The sequence below is a fragment of the Pezoporus wallicus genome, unplaced genomic scaffold (genome assembly GCF_028554395.1).
Source record: "Pezoporus wallicus isolate ANWC-B61680 ecotype Strahan unplaced genomic scaffold, APGP_CSIRO_Pwel_v1 contig_4131, whole genome shotgun sequence".
Lineage (NCBI taxonomy): Eukaryota > Metazoa > Chordata > Aves > Psittaciformes > Psittacidae > Pezoporus > Pezoporus wallicus.
In genome coordinates this window covers 3,025,902-3,044,013 of record NW_026641950.1, presented here as the reverse complement: position 1 = coordinate 3,044,013, position 18,112 = coordinate 3,025,902, and the positions used below count along the sequence as shown (strand labels likewise).

Genomic DNA, 18,112 nt, shown 5'->3' with positions numbered 1-18,112 from the left:
GAATACATACTGCTTTAACTCATCTTTGTTTCTGCCTTAAATCAGACAATAAAACTACTCATATATTTCCAGTGAGAGGAAGATGGTGAACTTGTCTCCAAGGAAAATAAACTTGAAATAGTCATACATAGCAACTAATTAATTCTCTTGCTCAGTACACAATGACAGACCATAAAGTTAAATGATGTTATAAAGCAGTAAGAGAAAGAGAGGAAAAACTGTTCAAGGATCCTCTACAAGCGTCAGTGGAAAATCTTTTTCAAAATCAGCTGCTTCTCTACCAACTAATCTAAACTGTTCTAGGAAATGCCTCTTCAGGCTGTCGCTATATAAGCCTGCATTATTTATTCAGCACACATCTAAAATGATTTCTTACCCTTAAAATCAATGAAAAGGCAAATTTGCTTTCTAAATGGTGGAAGTTCTGCTCCAGACAACATAAATTAAACCCTTCTTACATTGGCCTGTTGAAAAATATTCTAATGGTGGCAAATCAAAATCAACCCCCAGAACTCAGCTGAAGCTAGTGAATTGTTTTTCATCATTTCAGTTAATCTCACAAAGAGGAAGACTGAACACAACCCTACACATTCATTTAGACATCAAAGGATATTCCAGAGCTTGCAATTAACACAGGAAATGGTACTGATACACTTACTTGAAACTGCGATGCTGTTATCCATAAGCAATATTGCACACAGTCTGAACACGTTTGTCCAAGATGGATGAGAGTTACACTCAACAGGCTACTAAACCAAACATTCTGCAAGTAACTTATCACCCTTCACATGTTGGTACCAATTTTGTTAATATTACTCACCTATGGATCTACCAACAGGTAACACAAACAAGCCTCAAAGCACAACCAGTGATAAGAGGAGGCATGCAGTTTTTCTAAAGCCTTATGGAAAGGTGTAACTATTTTTTCTTTCAGATATGTTTGGGTATTTTTATGCCAAACTTTCACCTCATCTCTAAGGATTAAAAAAATCTAGAGCAACCTGAAATTGTACTGGGTGCCTGTGGCAAGGGAAGGGCTGCAGGAAAATACCAGGGGCTGCCCCTTGCTGAGCACACCCCATACAACAACAGACCCACTGCAGGACATGGCTGAGCCCATCAGTCAAGCTTGTTGTGCCTCTGTGAAAACGTATTTAAGAAAGGGAAAATACAAAGCATGGCAGCAAGGAGTAAAGACAAAAGCATGTGAGAAGCAGCCCAACAGACAGCACACTCACTGTAGAAGGAGGTGGAAGAGGTGCTCCAAGCACTGGAGCATAGATTCCCCGTGAGCCCCTGGAGGAGACCATGGTGGAGCAGGCAGAAAGGAGCAAGACAGGAACAGAGAGAAACTCCTTAAGTACTGACTGCAGCTACCCACTCCCAATGGCCTGACACCACTCACTGCATCAAGGTACCGGTGTGGTACCAAGGAAGGAGAGCAGGGCAATTAGGAGTGAAAGAGTGAAGCTGAGCACGAGGAAGGGGGCAGAAAAGGTGTGAGTTTGCTTTTCGTCTTCTTATTTTGTGCTACTCAAAATCATTAGTTAAATATTTATTTAATTTTATGAGAATTAGGTTAATTTTCCCCCAAGTTGAGTCTGTTTTGGCTGCAACAGCAAATAGCAAGCAACCTCCCTGTCTGTACCTTAGCCAACAAACTTTATTCTCCCTCCTTCCCCTACTATACTGCCAAGGAGTACAAGTGAGGGGATGTGGGCAGGGGAGCAGCTGAGTTTAGCTAAACCACCACAGAAATGAAGTTACTGTCTCTTCAGAAACTTAACACAGTCTGAATTAGAGAGAAAAACACTTCTCTGAGGAATTCAGATCTTGCAAAACTGAGTTCACTAGTACAGGTGCAACTGTAACTTTTGGAAAGATTGAAGAAAGACATGCTATTTTTAAGCACTAGTTAAATTACCTTCAGGGAACCAAAGAGAAAACAGCCACAGTAATTAAAAAACAAGATGAGACAAAAACAAAAAACAGCAATTTCTTTTGTGCTTTACATTATGACAGCATTTCAGCATCCAGTGTTTTACTGTTTTGTACCACAGTGCTGACACTGAACTTGAAAGAAGTACAGCTGGTGGCTTTTAATTCTTATCAAATACAAAACAAAAAAACAAAAATCATTATCTCAGATCTTTCATTCCTTACATTCTGTTTCTCTCCTTGTTCTCATTCTGTCAAGTTTCTTTTGCTGCTCCCTCAACAGTGCCTGCTGTTGAATCTCTAGAGTCTGGTCATCTTTTGGAGAATCAGGATACATGTGCCTCAAGGCCATTCGTGTCTCAGAATCTAGAGCAAAGACATGAAATTTAAATTCTTCCCTAAGCCAACTTTTCCTAAAAAACATTTTTAAAGAGCTAGCAACAGATACAAGGTAATAAAAAAACATTAAAAATAATGGTGACATTGCCCAAGAGGATAAGCCACTTTTGTAATGATTTTCTGGTAAAGGAGGAACAGAAAGTTACACAGAATCATAATTTGTTGGTGGGCAAAAAAAAACATAAATCTAATTCACTCTACTTTCAGTAACATCATAGTATCAAATGCATAAGAGCCTTAAGAAATGCATAAGAAGCCTAAGAAATTCAAGCAGCAAGGACTAGAAGCTAGGTGAGTACTCTGAGTGATAACTTGGCATCACAATGTGTATTGTGTGCAATTGCAGAAACAGCCACACAGAAAGACATATACCTATATACATACACCTGGGTCAGAGCAATCCCAGGCACAGCTACAGGTTGGGCAAAGAAGAGATTCAGAGCAGCCCTGTGGAGAATGACTTGGAAGTGCTGGTCAATGAGAAAATGAACAGGAGCCAGCAGTGTGCACCTGCACCCCAGAAAGCCAACCATATCCCAGGCTGCATCAAAAGGAGCGTGATCAGCAGGTCAAAGGAGGTGATCCTGCCCCTCTGCTCTTGTGAGGCCTCACCTGGAGTATTGTGTGCAGTTCTGCTGTCCTCAACATAAAAGGACATGGAACTGTTGGAACAAGTACAGAGGAGGACCACGAGGATGATCAGGGGGCTGGAGCACCTCCCGTATGAAGATGGACTGAGAAAGTTGGGGCTGTTCAGCCTGGAGAAGAGAAGGCTGCGTGGAGACCTCATAGCAGCCTTCCAGTATCGGAAGGGGGCCTCTAGGGATGCTGGGGAGGGACTCTTCATTAGGGACTGTAGTGATAGGACAAGGGGGAACGGGTTAAAACTTAAACAGGGGAAGTTTAGATTGGCTATAAGGAGGAAATTCTTTCCTGTTAGGGAGGTGAGGCACTGGAATAGGTTGCCCAGGGATGCTGTGAATACTCCATCCCTGGCAGTGTTCAAGACCAGGTTGGACGAGGCCTTGGGTGATATGGTTTAATGTGAGGTGTCCCTGCCCATGGCAGGGAGGCTGGAACTTGATGACCTTAAGGTCCTTTCCAACCCTATTCTATGATTCTATGATTCTATATACAAAATGCTGTCTACAAAGTATGTTGAATTTGGGCAGTAACTTTGAAAAGCCTGACTTTTATTTCTGTCTCTAAACCCTGGGTGGCATGCAAGAGGATGGATGCTTCACTACTTTTCTTCATCAATAACAAGAAGATCTACCTGCCTTTGTGTTTAAGTTCATTAAATTCCCGGATATTCTGTATATTGACAGGATCTCGTGCCTCCTTTGAGGAAAGTCGCCTTACTGGAGCCTGCAGACGAAGCCTGGCCATCTCAAATATGTCCTTTTGATTCTTCTCTCTCCTCCCGCTTGAAAAGTTTCTAAACCAAGAAGAATAAAATTAAACTCTGTAATATTAGTAAGTTGGATGGAAATACAATATTGATAAAGCTCCTTTTATCTTATTTTTATCTAAATTTAGATAAATTATCTTTTATCTAAATAAAGCTATCAAAACAAGAATATAAATTTGAAAGTAATGACATTGCATATTGCATTAGAGATAACTTAAAAAACACTCATTTATAGAGTGGAACCAAGACTGAAGATCTGTTTAATCTTCACCAACTAATTGGCATGATTAACTGATATATTTTGAAAGTAAGTAAGCCAATTTTTTTAATTGAAAAGTGCATGATTTTCAATAAAAAAAGAAAGTACTTCCAACAGCAATACGCTATTCATGAGCATATTCATCAGCACTGGTACTGCAGTTTACAGATACAAATTACACACTAGGAAAAAAGGTAATGAGAGAAAATTCTGCCACAGACATCTATTCTGGACCACTCTCTAAGACAGGGTTATTGCAACTTTCTACCTTACCAGTACAACCATTCTTACCCTAAGCTTTACCAAAATTCTTCAAAAAACAAACATATACATTAGAAAAAATGAAGAAAAGTTCATATACAAGTTCTATCTTTATATTCCATTTCACTCATGTATATTAGCCAGTTAATAATAACTACTAATACACAGTAGCCTTGAGTTGCTATGCAAAATCTAACTTTTAAAACTGAAGATGAAATTCTCACCGTTTAATTGGTACATCATCATCACTGGCCACATTTAGCAACTGTTCCTGCAGCCGCCTCTCCTCGCTACGAAGCTGTTTTCTCATCTCTGATAACTCATTTATCATATTCTTTCTGTCCTCTGGAATTTAACACAAGCAATTTAAAAATAAAGAGTGTCAGAGAGACTCTTCTGCCCATCCCATAAATGGAAGGTGAAAGAAAAAAAAAAAAAAGGTGAGATAATGAACTGTTAATTCAAAAAAGGATTATACAAGCACAAGAATCACAGCGTTTGATACACTAGAAGTTAGGTCACAGTAGTATTTTGACACTGCACAAGGACCAGATCCTCTGAACAGCAGAAAGCATCCAAACTTCAATGGAAATGTTTCACTGGATTTAAAAAAGGAAAATTAAATACCAGCAACTGGGTGCTGCCAGTAAATAGCCTTATTTTTAAATCAGCAAATCCACACAGTCCTCAGAGTTCCAGAGGCAGATGAGAGGAATAGAGGTGGTATCAGCAAGCACACAACCTCATTTCTGTTTTCTGACTCAAAAGTGGGATACTTGTCTGCTAAGTGCAGACTCTCTTAAGTGTTCAAGAGTTCTAATTTCAACACTTATTTTTAGTACATGTTTATGTTGACTTTTTAGATCTATTTTGGGACTAAGCTGTTTTTTTATGGTCAGAACAGTCTCCCTCCACAAGTTAAAACAGTTTCATCAATTCCTTATTTTCCAAATAATGTGCTTAATAATCTGATATTTTACTGGCCTTTTCTGAGTCCAGAAGCTAGAAGAAAAGCATATTTTTCTAGCTTAAATCCTCAAACATAAAATTTAACTCGTATATCTTCATTTCTGTCATGACAAATGATCTGAGTCAATTGATTTCCTAGAGCTGCATTAAGAGCCACTCTGCCCTCCATCGAGTGGAAGAGATGTAATTCCCCAGATTGCACCCTGGTATTGACTGCAGATGGGTAGCATTTTAGGACATCATTTACTGTTACATTCCATGTGATGCTTCTTTCATACTTGTAAAAAAGAATCAGAAGGAAAATTACTGCCTTTCACCTACATATTGCCAAGATAACTAACATATAAAGAGCAAAGGAGATCGTCCCAGCACATCTGAATTTTAAAACCACCACCGAAAGTGAAAAGGAACGATCAGAGGATTAGGCAGATTAACAAAGGAAAGTAGAATTTAAGAGTTAGGAGCGCAATGCTCTACACGTTGTTGGTCTAACCCTTAACACAGCCAATCCAACTCTCCCATTTTGCACACAGCCTTCATCACTGTCTTGACTGAAAGACCAGCACTTCCCATGCAGATTATTTCATTATCAGAATTTTTATCAAAAAAAATATTTCCTGATGAAGACACATAATAAATGCATTTTTATTCTACATTAATACAGCAAACACACTGTACTAATAAACTGATAATATTCAGACAGAGGGAACACATAGAAATGCAAACTTTGTAAGACAGTTCCTTTGCAGGTAAGAAAGAGAACTGTAACTGAGAGCAATTTTGGTGTAATAGAAAGCGAGCTTGCAATAAAGATGATACCTACCAAATGCACGCAACTGATTTCTTCTAGCGGGGACAGGTGGAGAAGGAGCCCTTGGTTTTGGAGGATCCTAGTGATCATAATGAATATGAAATGTTGATATGTCAAAGGAAGAAAATATAGCAGACATAAGAACATTTTATTGTACTTATGTAGTACATTTTAAATTAAGTACATTTTATTTCCTTGTTATAATTTAAATTAACTACCTCTACTTCTGGAAGACAGACTAGTAACTTTACAGGCTGTTAATGCCTAAGGTGTTTTAAAATCTGTGTAACCTAAATTATTATGATAATACCTATAACGGACTATTCAGAGATCTAAGCAAAGCTATACCACGTACTGAAAAGACAGAAATAAGCTGACCTTCCTCCAGAGCATTCATAACATCTAGGGAAAACAACAGTTTTGAGTAAGGCCTAAAGTCTTACTTAAAACATTTTCTGAAGCTTCACTAAAAAGTGAAAATATTTGCCAAATAATCCTTTCCATGGCAAATTCATTTTTCTAAATTTTTACCCCATTCATACAGTTGGTAAAAAAAAACAACAAAAAAAAACAACAAAAAATGCATTCCCAACAAAAAGTCATAAGTGTACCCTGAGATTCAAGTATCATAGATGATTACATTGTAACAGCTAGGAATCAACTTCATGCCTGAGCTAAATTTTCTGATTGAACACAGTGAGTTGCCAGATTAGACATAAACTTTCTTATCCTAAAAATTAGGATCATTAGGCTCTGAGTAAGTCTGGACAGTGTATGCACACTCAAAAATCAGGTGCTCATCTCTACAGAAAATGCACATGCAGGAAAAAAAATAAACACTGCCCCACATTTTCTTCAGTATTTTGAATAAAATTGAACATTAAATTTCGGAGCTACAAGACCGGCTACTATAAAGACTGTCTCCAGTTATTTATGGTATTCCAGAATAACTGGCAAACATTAAAATATAAAATAAAAAACATTAAATAAGTGAGTAAAAGTTTACTATAAAAATCATACATGTGCATAGTAAGATGTATGGCTCTCAGCAGAGGGAATCCTTTCTTCTTTTCTTATTAATTTGTTCTGAAGAGCAGGAACAATGGGAGAAGGCTGCCTTGAAATCTGAAAGGAGGAAAGCAAGAAATTACATTCCTATAGATTCTGAATAAAGTATTATCATCAACAGAAAGACCTTTGTTAATATTTTTCATTTGACAGAAAAATGCTTTTGCTTACTTTAATTATTTATTTAATTTGCTTTCAGCTCTTAACTGCATAAAGTTATTGCAAAAATTATTTCCTGTGATTACATTTTCTACCTACAGTAATTTTAATCTTTTTTTCCTAGGATGTAGGGTTTTTAATTTATGGTTAAGTTACATATCTTTTTTTCCTCTAAACACTTTCATCTGTTTATTTCAGAGAAATGACATGTAGATGTTTCTAGAAGAGAAAATGTTTTGTAATTTACTTAGATTTTGTCCATCAGAATTCTGTGTTATGGACTTCTTACATCATCCAGGTCAAGAAAAAAAATAATTAAGATACAAAGAATACCACTGTTAAAGATGAACAGTCCTACAGTCCTCTAAATTATATAACTTCATTCTTATTTGTACTTGGGCCTTAGTAAAAGCAGGCCAGGGTACTTAACAGCAGATATAAAACTTAACTATAGAATGCAGCTTGCTCTTACTTATATTGCCTTTCCTTTTTTTTAAATGCAGATTTGATCAGCAAGATAAACTGCTGCTGTCTCTCCGATTTTATGATTAGCTATTCTCTGTGTGTGCACTAAGTGTATGGCAGCTCAAGAAACTAAAAGGGGAACACTGAGGGCAGAATTCTAAGAAATCACACAATTCCTTTAAAATACAGTTATTTTTAAAAGTTAGAAAGTAGGATTTTTATCTTAGAAAGTCACTGAAGCATACCATCTTTTTTTCCTCTTCCATCTTTTCTTTCTCAATATATTGTCTAAGTTGTTCATTTTGCTTTTGTTCTTTTTCTTTTCTTTTTTCTGCCTCTTTTTGCCTCTCTTCATCTAATCGAATTATTTCTTTATTTTTCAATTTTCGCTGTAACACAAACATTATCAGTACATAAAAAAGACTCAACATTATTGAAGTTTTGTTTTATTTGTCTTTGAGAAGTTAAAATTACACAAAGTGATTAGCATGAAATGAAAAGCGTATTTCATAAGGCTGACTTCACAAATTCAAATTAAAAAATATGCCAGGCAAATATTAAACAACTGCAGTCCTGGCTGTGCCTAACATCATGTAACAGAATTTCTAATAACTTCAATGAACACCAGTTTGTGTTCCCAGATCTGCCACCAGTTAAGGTTAAACTATAGGAGTCATTTCTGAAGATCTGGATTCAAACAAAACTTACTGCAAACATGCACCATGCTATCACAAGCCCACAGGGAAAATTATCATCCAGTCTCATCTTAATCTTGTGTCCGTGAAAATCTATGACACCAGTTAGCTTCCTAACTCTATACTACACGAGTTCTATTATCCAGAAGACAACATTCATCCAACTAACTTGCTCATACTAGAACAAGACAATCTAAGCTAAGTGTTGTGTCTTGGAAATCTTGAAGTACTACATCCTGAACTGATCCTCCATAATCCCACAAGGTACTGAGAGATTTTTCCATCACCCACAGCCTTGTGTCCTTTTCCTATGATTATTTATGAGATTCTGAATTATGCAAATTCATTCCATTTTCCAAGCCTGATAAATAAAATTTCTGGGTTTGAATTAAACCCCAAGTTTATCTCCGTGAAAAGTATTCATTAGATTTCCTTGTCATTCTTCCAAAACAAGCAGTATTCTGATCTCAAAGATATATCCTGGCCAATTCAAAAAAAAAGGTTTACAAAATCTTCCTGTACAGCTAGGTTCAGAATACAAATAATTCCATGACAGCTAGGCTTAAGAGGCTAACAAAAACTGGTGGCTTGGGGTTTGGTTTTTTTGTTTGTTTTTTGCTTGTTTGGGGGGTTTTTGGTTGGTTGGTTTGGGGATTATTTTTTTTTAATTCACCAATTTGACAAAGCTTTTTATTGGTCGTCTTTCCTTTAACAAGGAGAGCACCACTGTCAATTATAAAACTATAGAGCTTTTCTTAGAGGAATGAAAACGTACTTCAAATTGGTAGTATACCATAAAAAGTGAGAAAAATGTGCTAGTTAATACCAGCAATTTTCAACCTCTCCTACGGCTAATGTAGACCCATTTTAAAACAAAGAACAGTTGACAGGACACTTCCCAGTTCACCTTCTCAATCCAGAAGACAAATATTACAAAGGGTCAATTTCAGATGGAAGAAAGTCAAGGTATCAAACACTACACCTCCTCCTCTTTCCTTCTTTCCTTCTCTTGTTCCTCTTCATATGCCTTTCGAATTCTCATCCTCTGTTCTGCTAGTTGTTTTTCTTCTTTTTCTTCTTCCAGTCTCAGTTTTTCTCGCTCTGCTTCTTCCCTACGTCTCTTTTCTTCAATCTAGAAAATAAAGCAAAGGAGTACTCAACTTCAATATTTACCATCATGATCTTCTATGACTTCTGCAATACCTACTTGCACAAAGATTGTATGAAGCAACTGAAAGAATTATAGGGTCAGTTATACATTTCAGCTTCAAAATTCCTTTAAAATGAAATTATTTCTTTTGGGCCACTATTTACAGAACCAGCTTCCCATAAGAACACGAATTACAAATGCTACTAATAAAACTTGGATTTTTCCTAACATCAACTCTACTTCACATGTGCTAGAATAATACTTTTCTTTACTGGTTAAATAACAGAATATAGGAAATTTTTTTAGATACAGTGCTGGCTTACTAAAGGCAAAGGTCTCCCCATTCTTTATTCTTTTCTGCAGCACCATACTTAGAAGGAAACCTTGATCTTTTCTTTTTAAGAGATGCCCATCAAGCCACTGTATGACATTCATATTCTCTAAAATTATCTAGGATTTCCCTGATACTGATACTTAATTAATTTGATATTTAATTCTCACACCACAAGATTATATGCAAAGTATTACAGACAGAAGATAGAAGCTGGTAGAAGAACAATCATGTTTTATATACCCATCAATAGGTAACTACACTATTATTGTCTTACTGATCACCATTCCTTCTAATGAACATGCATTTGTAACATATAGACTTCCAAGGGCAAATATCTTTGTTTCTTTACATATGTATGTATGCAAACTTGTACTGTATGCACAGTTCGGAACTCAATATTGTATTTAGAGAGCTATACTTCGAAAAGAAAATAAAGAGACAGAACCCATATTAATGAAGCCACTATTAACAGCCTTACTTTTACTAGCACCTCTTATGTAAGGCAAAATCTGAGAGACTCAATAGCACATAGTTCTTAATACACCTCTTGTGTACAGAGTTGGGTATGACTAGGTAAAATCTTTTGTCAGCAGTGATTATTTACTTTGACATTAACCCCTCTTGTTAGAATTTGTTTAACCAGATGAAAACTAGTGTCCAGATTCACCTGTAGACGAAGAAAGTTCTTGTACGACTCCTGTCGCTTAAGATGCTGTGGAGATGGTAGTTCACCGAACACACTACCTCGAGCAAAAGGAGAGGTCTGTGCAAATTCAAAACCTAAGACGGGAAGGAAATTACAGGTAAAAATCAAAGCAAATTTAAGACAGCAAGCCAGATTGAAGAAGCAGGAATCTGAGACTCTTGTTTCAAAAGGTAGTTCATGACAGCCATAATTCAAGGCAATAGCTGAAAAGAATATCTGGGAATAAAAGTTCTTACATTGTCTGCTTAGAATACTGTCAGGTTTTAACTGCTTAGACTATGGTCAGGTCTGGAGTACCACAGTGCTCTCATTTAGATGCCTTGCAGAAGGTAAAAGGATAAAGATGCGTTAGTTTTTAAATAGGAAAATAAAATCCCTGAAACATGGAGGCAGTGAACAGGGCTGCATATATACCCAATTTACCTGTAACTTTTTAGAATTTGTTAACCTAGTTACTGTACCAATTCCACTTTAACCTGTAACACCATATATCTGCAGACCCTTCTCCTTTTATTCCTACTATACAGTTGTATTTTACTGTGTCAATTAAAATAAATATGTATGAAGATTTGATTAGATAACACTGAACCCAGAAAACTAATAATACTGATCCTGACTGTTTAGTGCTAAAAGTTACTGGTTATCCTGAGATAAGAAAACGCATTTTCAGTGCACACAGTGACAGCAATGAAGGAGTCTGGGAAAGAAGCATGATAGTGACTTTGCAGGTAAAGAGCACTAACGCTATCACAGGACTACTAGAAAGGAGTAAAGAAACTAGAGAATTTTGATCACTAAGACCTATAAATAGAGCTATAATACAGTATTCTTAAAAACCTGCTATTTTATTTGTAGATGCTTCTGTGTTCTCAGGTCTTGGGGAGGCCAAACTTAGGTCAACAGACACATTAGCCCTTTTATCTTCATATAGTCTTGCCTCTGGATTATGATATGCATCTTCATTTTGCTTGTGCATCATATTCAAGTCCGCTAAAGGAAAGGGGAAATAACTGTTTATAATAATTTATTCTCATAAAAGGCACGTTCACCACAGATTCTCAAAAAAAAAAATGATTTTTGAGCGGACTCAACTTTTTATGGGCGTACCAACTATGGAAACAAAAAATTTAAGGAAAGATAAGAATACAGAAGCTGTAAGTAAAATATTAATCATTAGGAACTCACTGATTTTAAAATACTTATTTTGTTGGTTTTTTTTTTGCCAGGAATGATTCTTCAGAGCAAACCTCCCCACTCCTCTGACCAAAAAATGCCATGAAATGGAAAGATAAAGAGCTCAAAGACAAGAATGACTGATATGTCTGTGTTGGCCAGCATGTATTCAGAAACCACCCCTTCTTTAAAACTGTAAAATAATTTTGAGGTTAGTATTGGTATTTTAAGTACTGAATCTCTATTTGATTACTATAAGGGCAATAAGCATAACTGAACATTGAAGTGTATTTTCATCTTCGTGTCTTCAGTAGTAATCCAGGTGCAGATTTCTGTACACAAGCAAAACAATGCCATCCAACAGTTACACCACAATTTACATACTGCCTCCCAAATACCACAAAAATCCCCAGAGATGTTAAAATATTGTTTCTGATAATTATGAATTATGGTAGTCATTTAAGCACACAAATTCCAGGAACTTTAAATAACATCTCTCTCTATAGAGCAGCCTTTGCATACATCCGAGTTGCAAAAGCTATTTATGGACATTTTCAGGATAAAAAGACAAAAGAAGAGATATAAAGAGAGACACAGGTCAGAAAGCATGTTATGTTTCATGACATTTGACTCATAGCTTAACCATTACGCTGCTAAACTATGGTGAAAAAAGAATAACTTTACATGTGTAATTCAGGAAAACAGGCTAAGAAATTTCTTTCACTTGGTTCCTCATTTATAGATGAAGATAAGCTTCTCAGAATATGCAGGAATACAAAGAGCTCAGGCTAATATGAGATTCCTACATTTTCCTCTGACTACTCACACCATTGTGAAGTCTAGAGGAGCCAGACACTTAAACGCAGCGCCTAAAGTTAAGCAGTGTGAACACCTCTGTTTGCTCTGGGGATAAACACAAGCTTGGATCCTCAACAAATGATTCTAAACTTATAATTTGGGCACACAATCTTTAAAAATCATTTAAACTCTCTTTCCTTCCCTCAAACTACACTATGAATTTATCCATATGACACTCAGGTGTCATAACACTGAAACTATAATTATTTGTATATAAACTATTATCCAGTAAGTGCTCCATGCTTTGAAGATTCTCAGATTACCAGGAGACTTTCAAATCTAATCAGAATCAACATTATATTCCAATAACTAGAAAATCAATTTATTCACATTAAAAATCAATAGTTATAAAACTGTAAGACTCACTCACTCAGATGCTAAAGGCAAGAATTAAGAGAGGTGGCATGGGCCAAGATTTTGAAATATAAAAATCTAATTGTGCTTACATACTATTTTTATTTTAGATATAATATTCCTGAAGGGCTCACTAAGAACCAGGATCAGGAATCTGAGTTTTAATCTTACATCTATCCCTGACGTACTAGAGGGGTGAATGAACTCCCCTGGATCATAGCTATCTCTCAGCTCACTGCTTCCATCTTGTATGAAATAACATTTGGGAAAAAACAAACTTTAAAAAACATTACTGCTGACTGCTATTTATATAGCTGTTCGGCAGCAGTGTTACTTGGGTAAATTTAAATATTCCACTTAACTTTCTATATTTATTCAAGCATGCTTCCCTTTTCCATGTCACAAACAGAGATTTCTAAGCCTAGGAGATACTTTAAAAAAAAAAAAAAAAGAATCGGAAAAAAAAAAAAAGTTCCTGTGCAATGTTTAAATAAAAGCCTTCACAACAGACTTCAGCACATTTGTATTGCAGATGATTCTAACAGCTTGTTTTCCTCCTTCTTCCTTTACTATTGCATCGTGTCCTTAACTCTAGCTGACATATCCCATGTTTCCCATTTTGTTCAAATTGTACTCTTTGAATGATTCTACAGAAATCAAAATAATCACTTAAGTATTCCTAGAGTGCATCTGATTGAAACAAGTACATCTATTTGTCAATAAAAGGCTACCAGTGTTGCAAAACAAGGAACAACATATCTGAATAGAGCCTTTAGAAGAGCAAAAAAACATCAGTCTTGAAAATACAACCCACAATTTTGGCAAACTTACTTATCAGATTTCCTTTTGGATCTCTGAGAGGGGCACCACCACCACATTTTCCCCAGGGGTTGTAATTCCTCATTTCTGCTTCTAACTTGGCTTCATAGCGTTCCTTCTCCTCCTTCTCTTGCCTGCGTCGTTCCTCCCTTTCTCTTATCTAAAAACAAACCAAAGTCAGTTGCCTAAAAATATCAATATATTGATATGTTGAGTAATCAGTATTATTGAGTAGTCAATAAATTTTAATTGAAAGTTAACAGAGGAAACTGAGAGCTATAATTATCCATTCCCCCATTTGTATCAAGCAAACTGCAAACATTTCACTGCCTATACTGCAGGCAGTACATTGAACACTGTTGTTGAAACATGCACGTCCATTGTCCATAATCACAGAAAAACATACAGATACACGTTATAAGACTTCCAGGTTTCAGTAAAAGTCACAACTGACACTTGCAGCAGATCAAAACTCCCATAACTTTGGATCTTGGATACAGAGATTGCCTGAAAATTAAACAGGCAAAATCCTACAATACTACAGCACTTGCTTCTCTCAACTTAGACTAGAGATGACATGAGATAAAGACTCCTAACAATGAATGATTTAATAGAATGCTACACAACTCTATAAATAGTTTTCTGCAGTAATACATGATGATGTATGCAAATAACAAAGAACCGTTCATATGGTTCGTTCCTCCTTTTCTTCAAAATCAGGTTAAATTTAAGTTACAGTCTCCTAATAACTTCATGTAGCATTTATAGAGACAGCAGCTGTTAAAAAAAAAAAAATCCATCTTCCATTCAAAGCTTTTAAAACATTAGCCACTATGCAGGTAGCTGTGTTTTCCTTAAGTCTGTTTTTTCTGTGCATTAGATAAACACTTCTCCTTATTAAGGAGTCTTATCTCCTAAGAGATAAAATAAGTCAACACAAAGACCCATCTAGCCCGTTTGACTGTTAACAAAAATGGTCAGGCAGGTTTGTCTACAGGAAAAAAGGCAGAATACCTTCTGTTTGCTTTCAACCATAAGCAGCATAGTAACTTTGAAAGACTGTATTGTGCAACATCTTTTAGACCTTTATGTCAAATTGTGCAGCCTCTCATATGGCAAGATAAAATTTACTTCTATAGAAGCACAAGTGAAGACTACAGTGAAAAAAAACGCCTTCAGAGAACATAAGTACAATATCAGACACTATTCCTACATGTCTGTTCTTAATTTTAGTTTAATTGGAAGCCTCTTCTTTATCCCTATTAGAATTAGAATATTTTTATAGTAATTATTAACCTCCACTGAACAAATACAGAAAGAAGAGTAAGAAAATGTCAGTGCCACTGAACTAGGTTCTAGCAAAACCTCTTCTGAAATAACATATATATCATGGTTGAATACAAATAAAAACTCCCATTAGGTGCAGCTGCTAAAAACCACTACGATCAGAGGGGACCAGGATGCCTACTCGAAGACAGGAGACTCAAGAAATTTGTCTAATCTATCAAAAAGGAAGCTGAAAAGAGGTAATAAGACTCCACTTACACTGGAAGTAAACATTAGGAAAGCTTTTGAATTAGCATCCAAATGATCATGAAGAACTTAGTGAAATTAGAGTGTTTCTAATTATGCTCAAAAGCATAACAGAAGTATCAGAGCAATACATCTCATTGCTTTTAAGATGCTGGTAGATGTTTATGATAATAATTATATAAAACTCCATGACTGGAACTAAGCTGTTTGCTGTCAGTCTTAACAGTCTCTCTGCCTCTGAAAAACTATGAAGAGCTAAAATGAGCTAGAGTCACAGGAATGGGGGGAAGTGATGAAGGGAGAGGAGCTAAAAAGCTTTTTACTTATAAACTAAAATATGTTTGAAAGAGTACTAGAGTTACAACTATTATATGTTAAATGGTAAAACAAGAAAGCATCAGAAGCTTTATCACTCAGTACCTGCTGTTGTAATTCTTGTTGATAAGATAATGTTGCCTCTTTGGAAGGCTTTGTTTTTTCTTCAGAAAATACTCCTGTGCTTAATTGTCCATCTCCTGAATTCCTCTGTCCAATGCTACTTCTGAATTAGAAAAAACACACATATAAAAGGAAAACATCATAGGGTCCAGAAGGGGGGGAGGTGGAAGGGAAGTGGAGTAGAGAGCTGTTAAAAAATTAAATAAAAAATAAAAAATAAAAAAATTAGAAAAACCCTGCATGAAATATTTAAGAGCTGCTGTTTCCCACAGCCTGGCACTTCAATGTCTCAAACATTTTCATAAATCCATAGAAAAACACGATTTCACTGAATAATGTTAAGATAGAAATTCTTCATTAGAAGTCTGAAGAATTGTCTTTAACATACTTTATTTCCAAGGCATATCCATTTGTTAGCAAAATACTTCCATCATGAAAAGTGTGTCAACACAGATAAATACAAAGAACATGAATAAAACAATACTTACACAGATTGTTCCACTGGGGCTTGACCTAAAGAAGGATCCAGATTAGGTGTGGGTTGCATTCCCATCTGTAAGTGACCCATACCTGTGCCATCTAAAGAGTACAACAAAAAAACTAGTATTTTAAATTTTGAATGCTCCAATATAAACACTTGCCATTACTTAAAAGAACAGAGCTCACTGTTCAAACTGCAGAATTACAAACAGGACTCTCAACTTCTGCAACAAACTTTTCTAAGAAAGGAAAATAAGAAAAAGCAAGAAAATAGAAACAAAGTTAGAAAAAAAGGAAAAACAAAGTTAGAAAAAAAGGAAAAATAAAGAAAAAAGAAACCAAACACCATACAATCCAGCCCCTCCCCAACACATCACAGTTGTTTCACTCATTAAATCATCATGAAGCAAAGAGTAAATAAAAAAAAAAGTTCTTAAGATAAAAAGTTTGATTACTTCTTACAGTTCCTTTAAAAATACTTAAAATCATATCTGGATTGTAATAACACCTAAACAAGTAATCAATTGTAACATGATTTAAGCAATTTCATTACCAAAACTAAGAAGAAAATTATCTGGGAGGAGCAGTGGCTAAGTAGCTGAGACTAGAGCTTGTTCAAGCAATTAACAAGATTTCTGGATTCCATATCCCCTTTTGCAGTTGGAGAAAACTACTTAATTCAAAACCAATACTGGCAAAAAGCCTACTTTTCATTCAATACCCATCTAAGAAATGAGTTTAAATTGCTATTATTAGTTCTACCTTATTCATCATTTAACTACATGAAAAGCAGTCACCTGAGTCACTCTAACAACCAATCCACCTAAAATCATCAACTTACAATATGCAAGATAGGGATCCAAAGGATTCCTAGCCCCATAAAAGTAATATGCATCATCGTAAGGCGTTCTATAGTTGTCTGTCAACACTGGCGGTGGAGGTGGTGGCATCGGTGCAAGCCTTAAAGAAAGAGGAACATAATTTTTTGGCTTGTTGTACCACTGAAAAGAGATCATTAAAAGAAGAAAGAAGGCAAGGGGAGGGAGGGAGGGAGGAGAGAGAGAATTCACTATGGGAAAATTCTAGATTTAGCTTATCCCAAGGCCTCTCCTTAGTGCCATTCATAAGTGTCAGTAGGGAATGAACCTTCCTCTAAGGAGTAGTATGTCAACCCTCACTATTCCAGAAATCTAAAGAACATAACCAAGTATGCCTTCTTTAACTGGTCCAGTTAATGATACCTACTGGTTACATCAGTAACAGTAAATAAAACAAGCCAAGGATTAGTCTTCTGGTCAAAGGGCAAGTGGCACAGCACAACTTCAGCCACATGCCTAAAACTCCTTTCGTCTCCTTAAACAGTTTAGTTTCAAGTCACAGCACCTACCAGACGCTGTCCTTGCCCACACTGCATTCCTGGGCTTAGCCCTGGGGTTCGTTTAATTAACAGGGTCTGAACTCCTGCCATACCAGCCTCCTAATGACATGGATACTGCTGGGCATGTGCCCAAGAATTCTTGCAATATGGTTCAATATTATAGCCATGAACACCATTGCTACAGCATGACCCTCATTCTACACAAACATACACTAAGCAGGAGCTGTCTTCACAGACAATCCAGCCTCCCCAGATTTTTCACAATAAATTGTGAAGAAACAGACATTAAAAGTTTATTTCAGAACAAAGTAGTTTACTTTTCTGTTAATTGCCAAAGTATTATTTCTTCCGTCATTAGTTCCCTGGAGAAGGATCAATAGCACCAGTGAGGTCTACCTTACAGGGATAACATGCTTAACAACAATCTTATTTAATGTGCAAAATGAACATGATG

At 36.1% G+C, this 18,112-nt stretch overlaps 1 protein-coding gene across 9 annotated transcripts in view; it reads right to left on the bottom strand.

Annotated features, from left to right (window-relative positions):
- Positions 1–18,112, bottom strand: part of CSPP1 (centrosome and spindle pole associated protein 1) — a 58,007-nt gene that overhangs the window by 13,126 nt on the left and 26,769 nt on the right. For 8 of the 9 annotated variants that reach the window (XM_057426095.1, XM_057426094.1, XM_057426093.1 and 5 more), the window contains 13 exons: positions 17,122–17,240; positions 16,289–16,379; positions 15,783–15,903; positions 13,842–13,989; positions 11,463–11,615; positions 10,587–10,699; positions 9,418–9,567; positions 7,986–8,129; positions 7,069–7,173; positions 6,061–6,127; positions 4,493–4,613; positions 3,614–3,775; positions 2,167–2,304 (listed from right to left, as the gene is read on the bottom strand). In XM_057426095.1, coding sequence (XP_057282078.1) covers positions 2,298–2,304; positions 3,614–3,775; positions 4,493–4,613; positions 6,061–6,127; positions 7,069–7,173; positions 7,986–8,129; positions 9,418–9,567; positions 10,587–10,699; positions 11,463–11,615; positions 13,842–13,989; positions 15,783–15,903; positions 16,289–16,379; positions 17,122–17,240 — 1,501 coding nt within the window. In that variant the 3' untranslated portion in view covers positions 2,167–2,297. Of the gene's footprint in view, positions 1–2,163; positions 2,305–3,613; positions 3,776–4,492; positions 4,614–6,060; positions 6,128–7,068; positions 7,174–7,985; positions 8,130–9,417; positions 9,568–10,586; positions 10,700–11,462; positions 11,616–13,841; positions 13,990–15,782; positions 15,904–16,288; positions 16,380–17,121; positions 17,241–18,112 lie in introns of those variants that run through there. The other variant, XM_057426100.1, reaches the window with a different exon arrangement.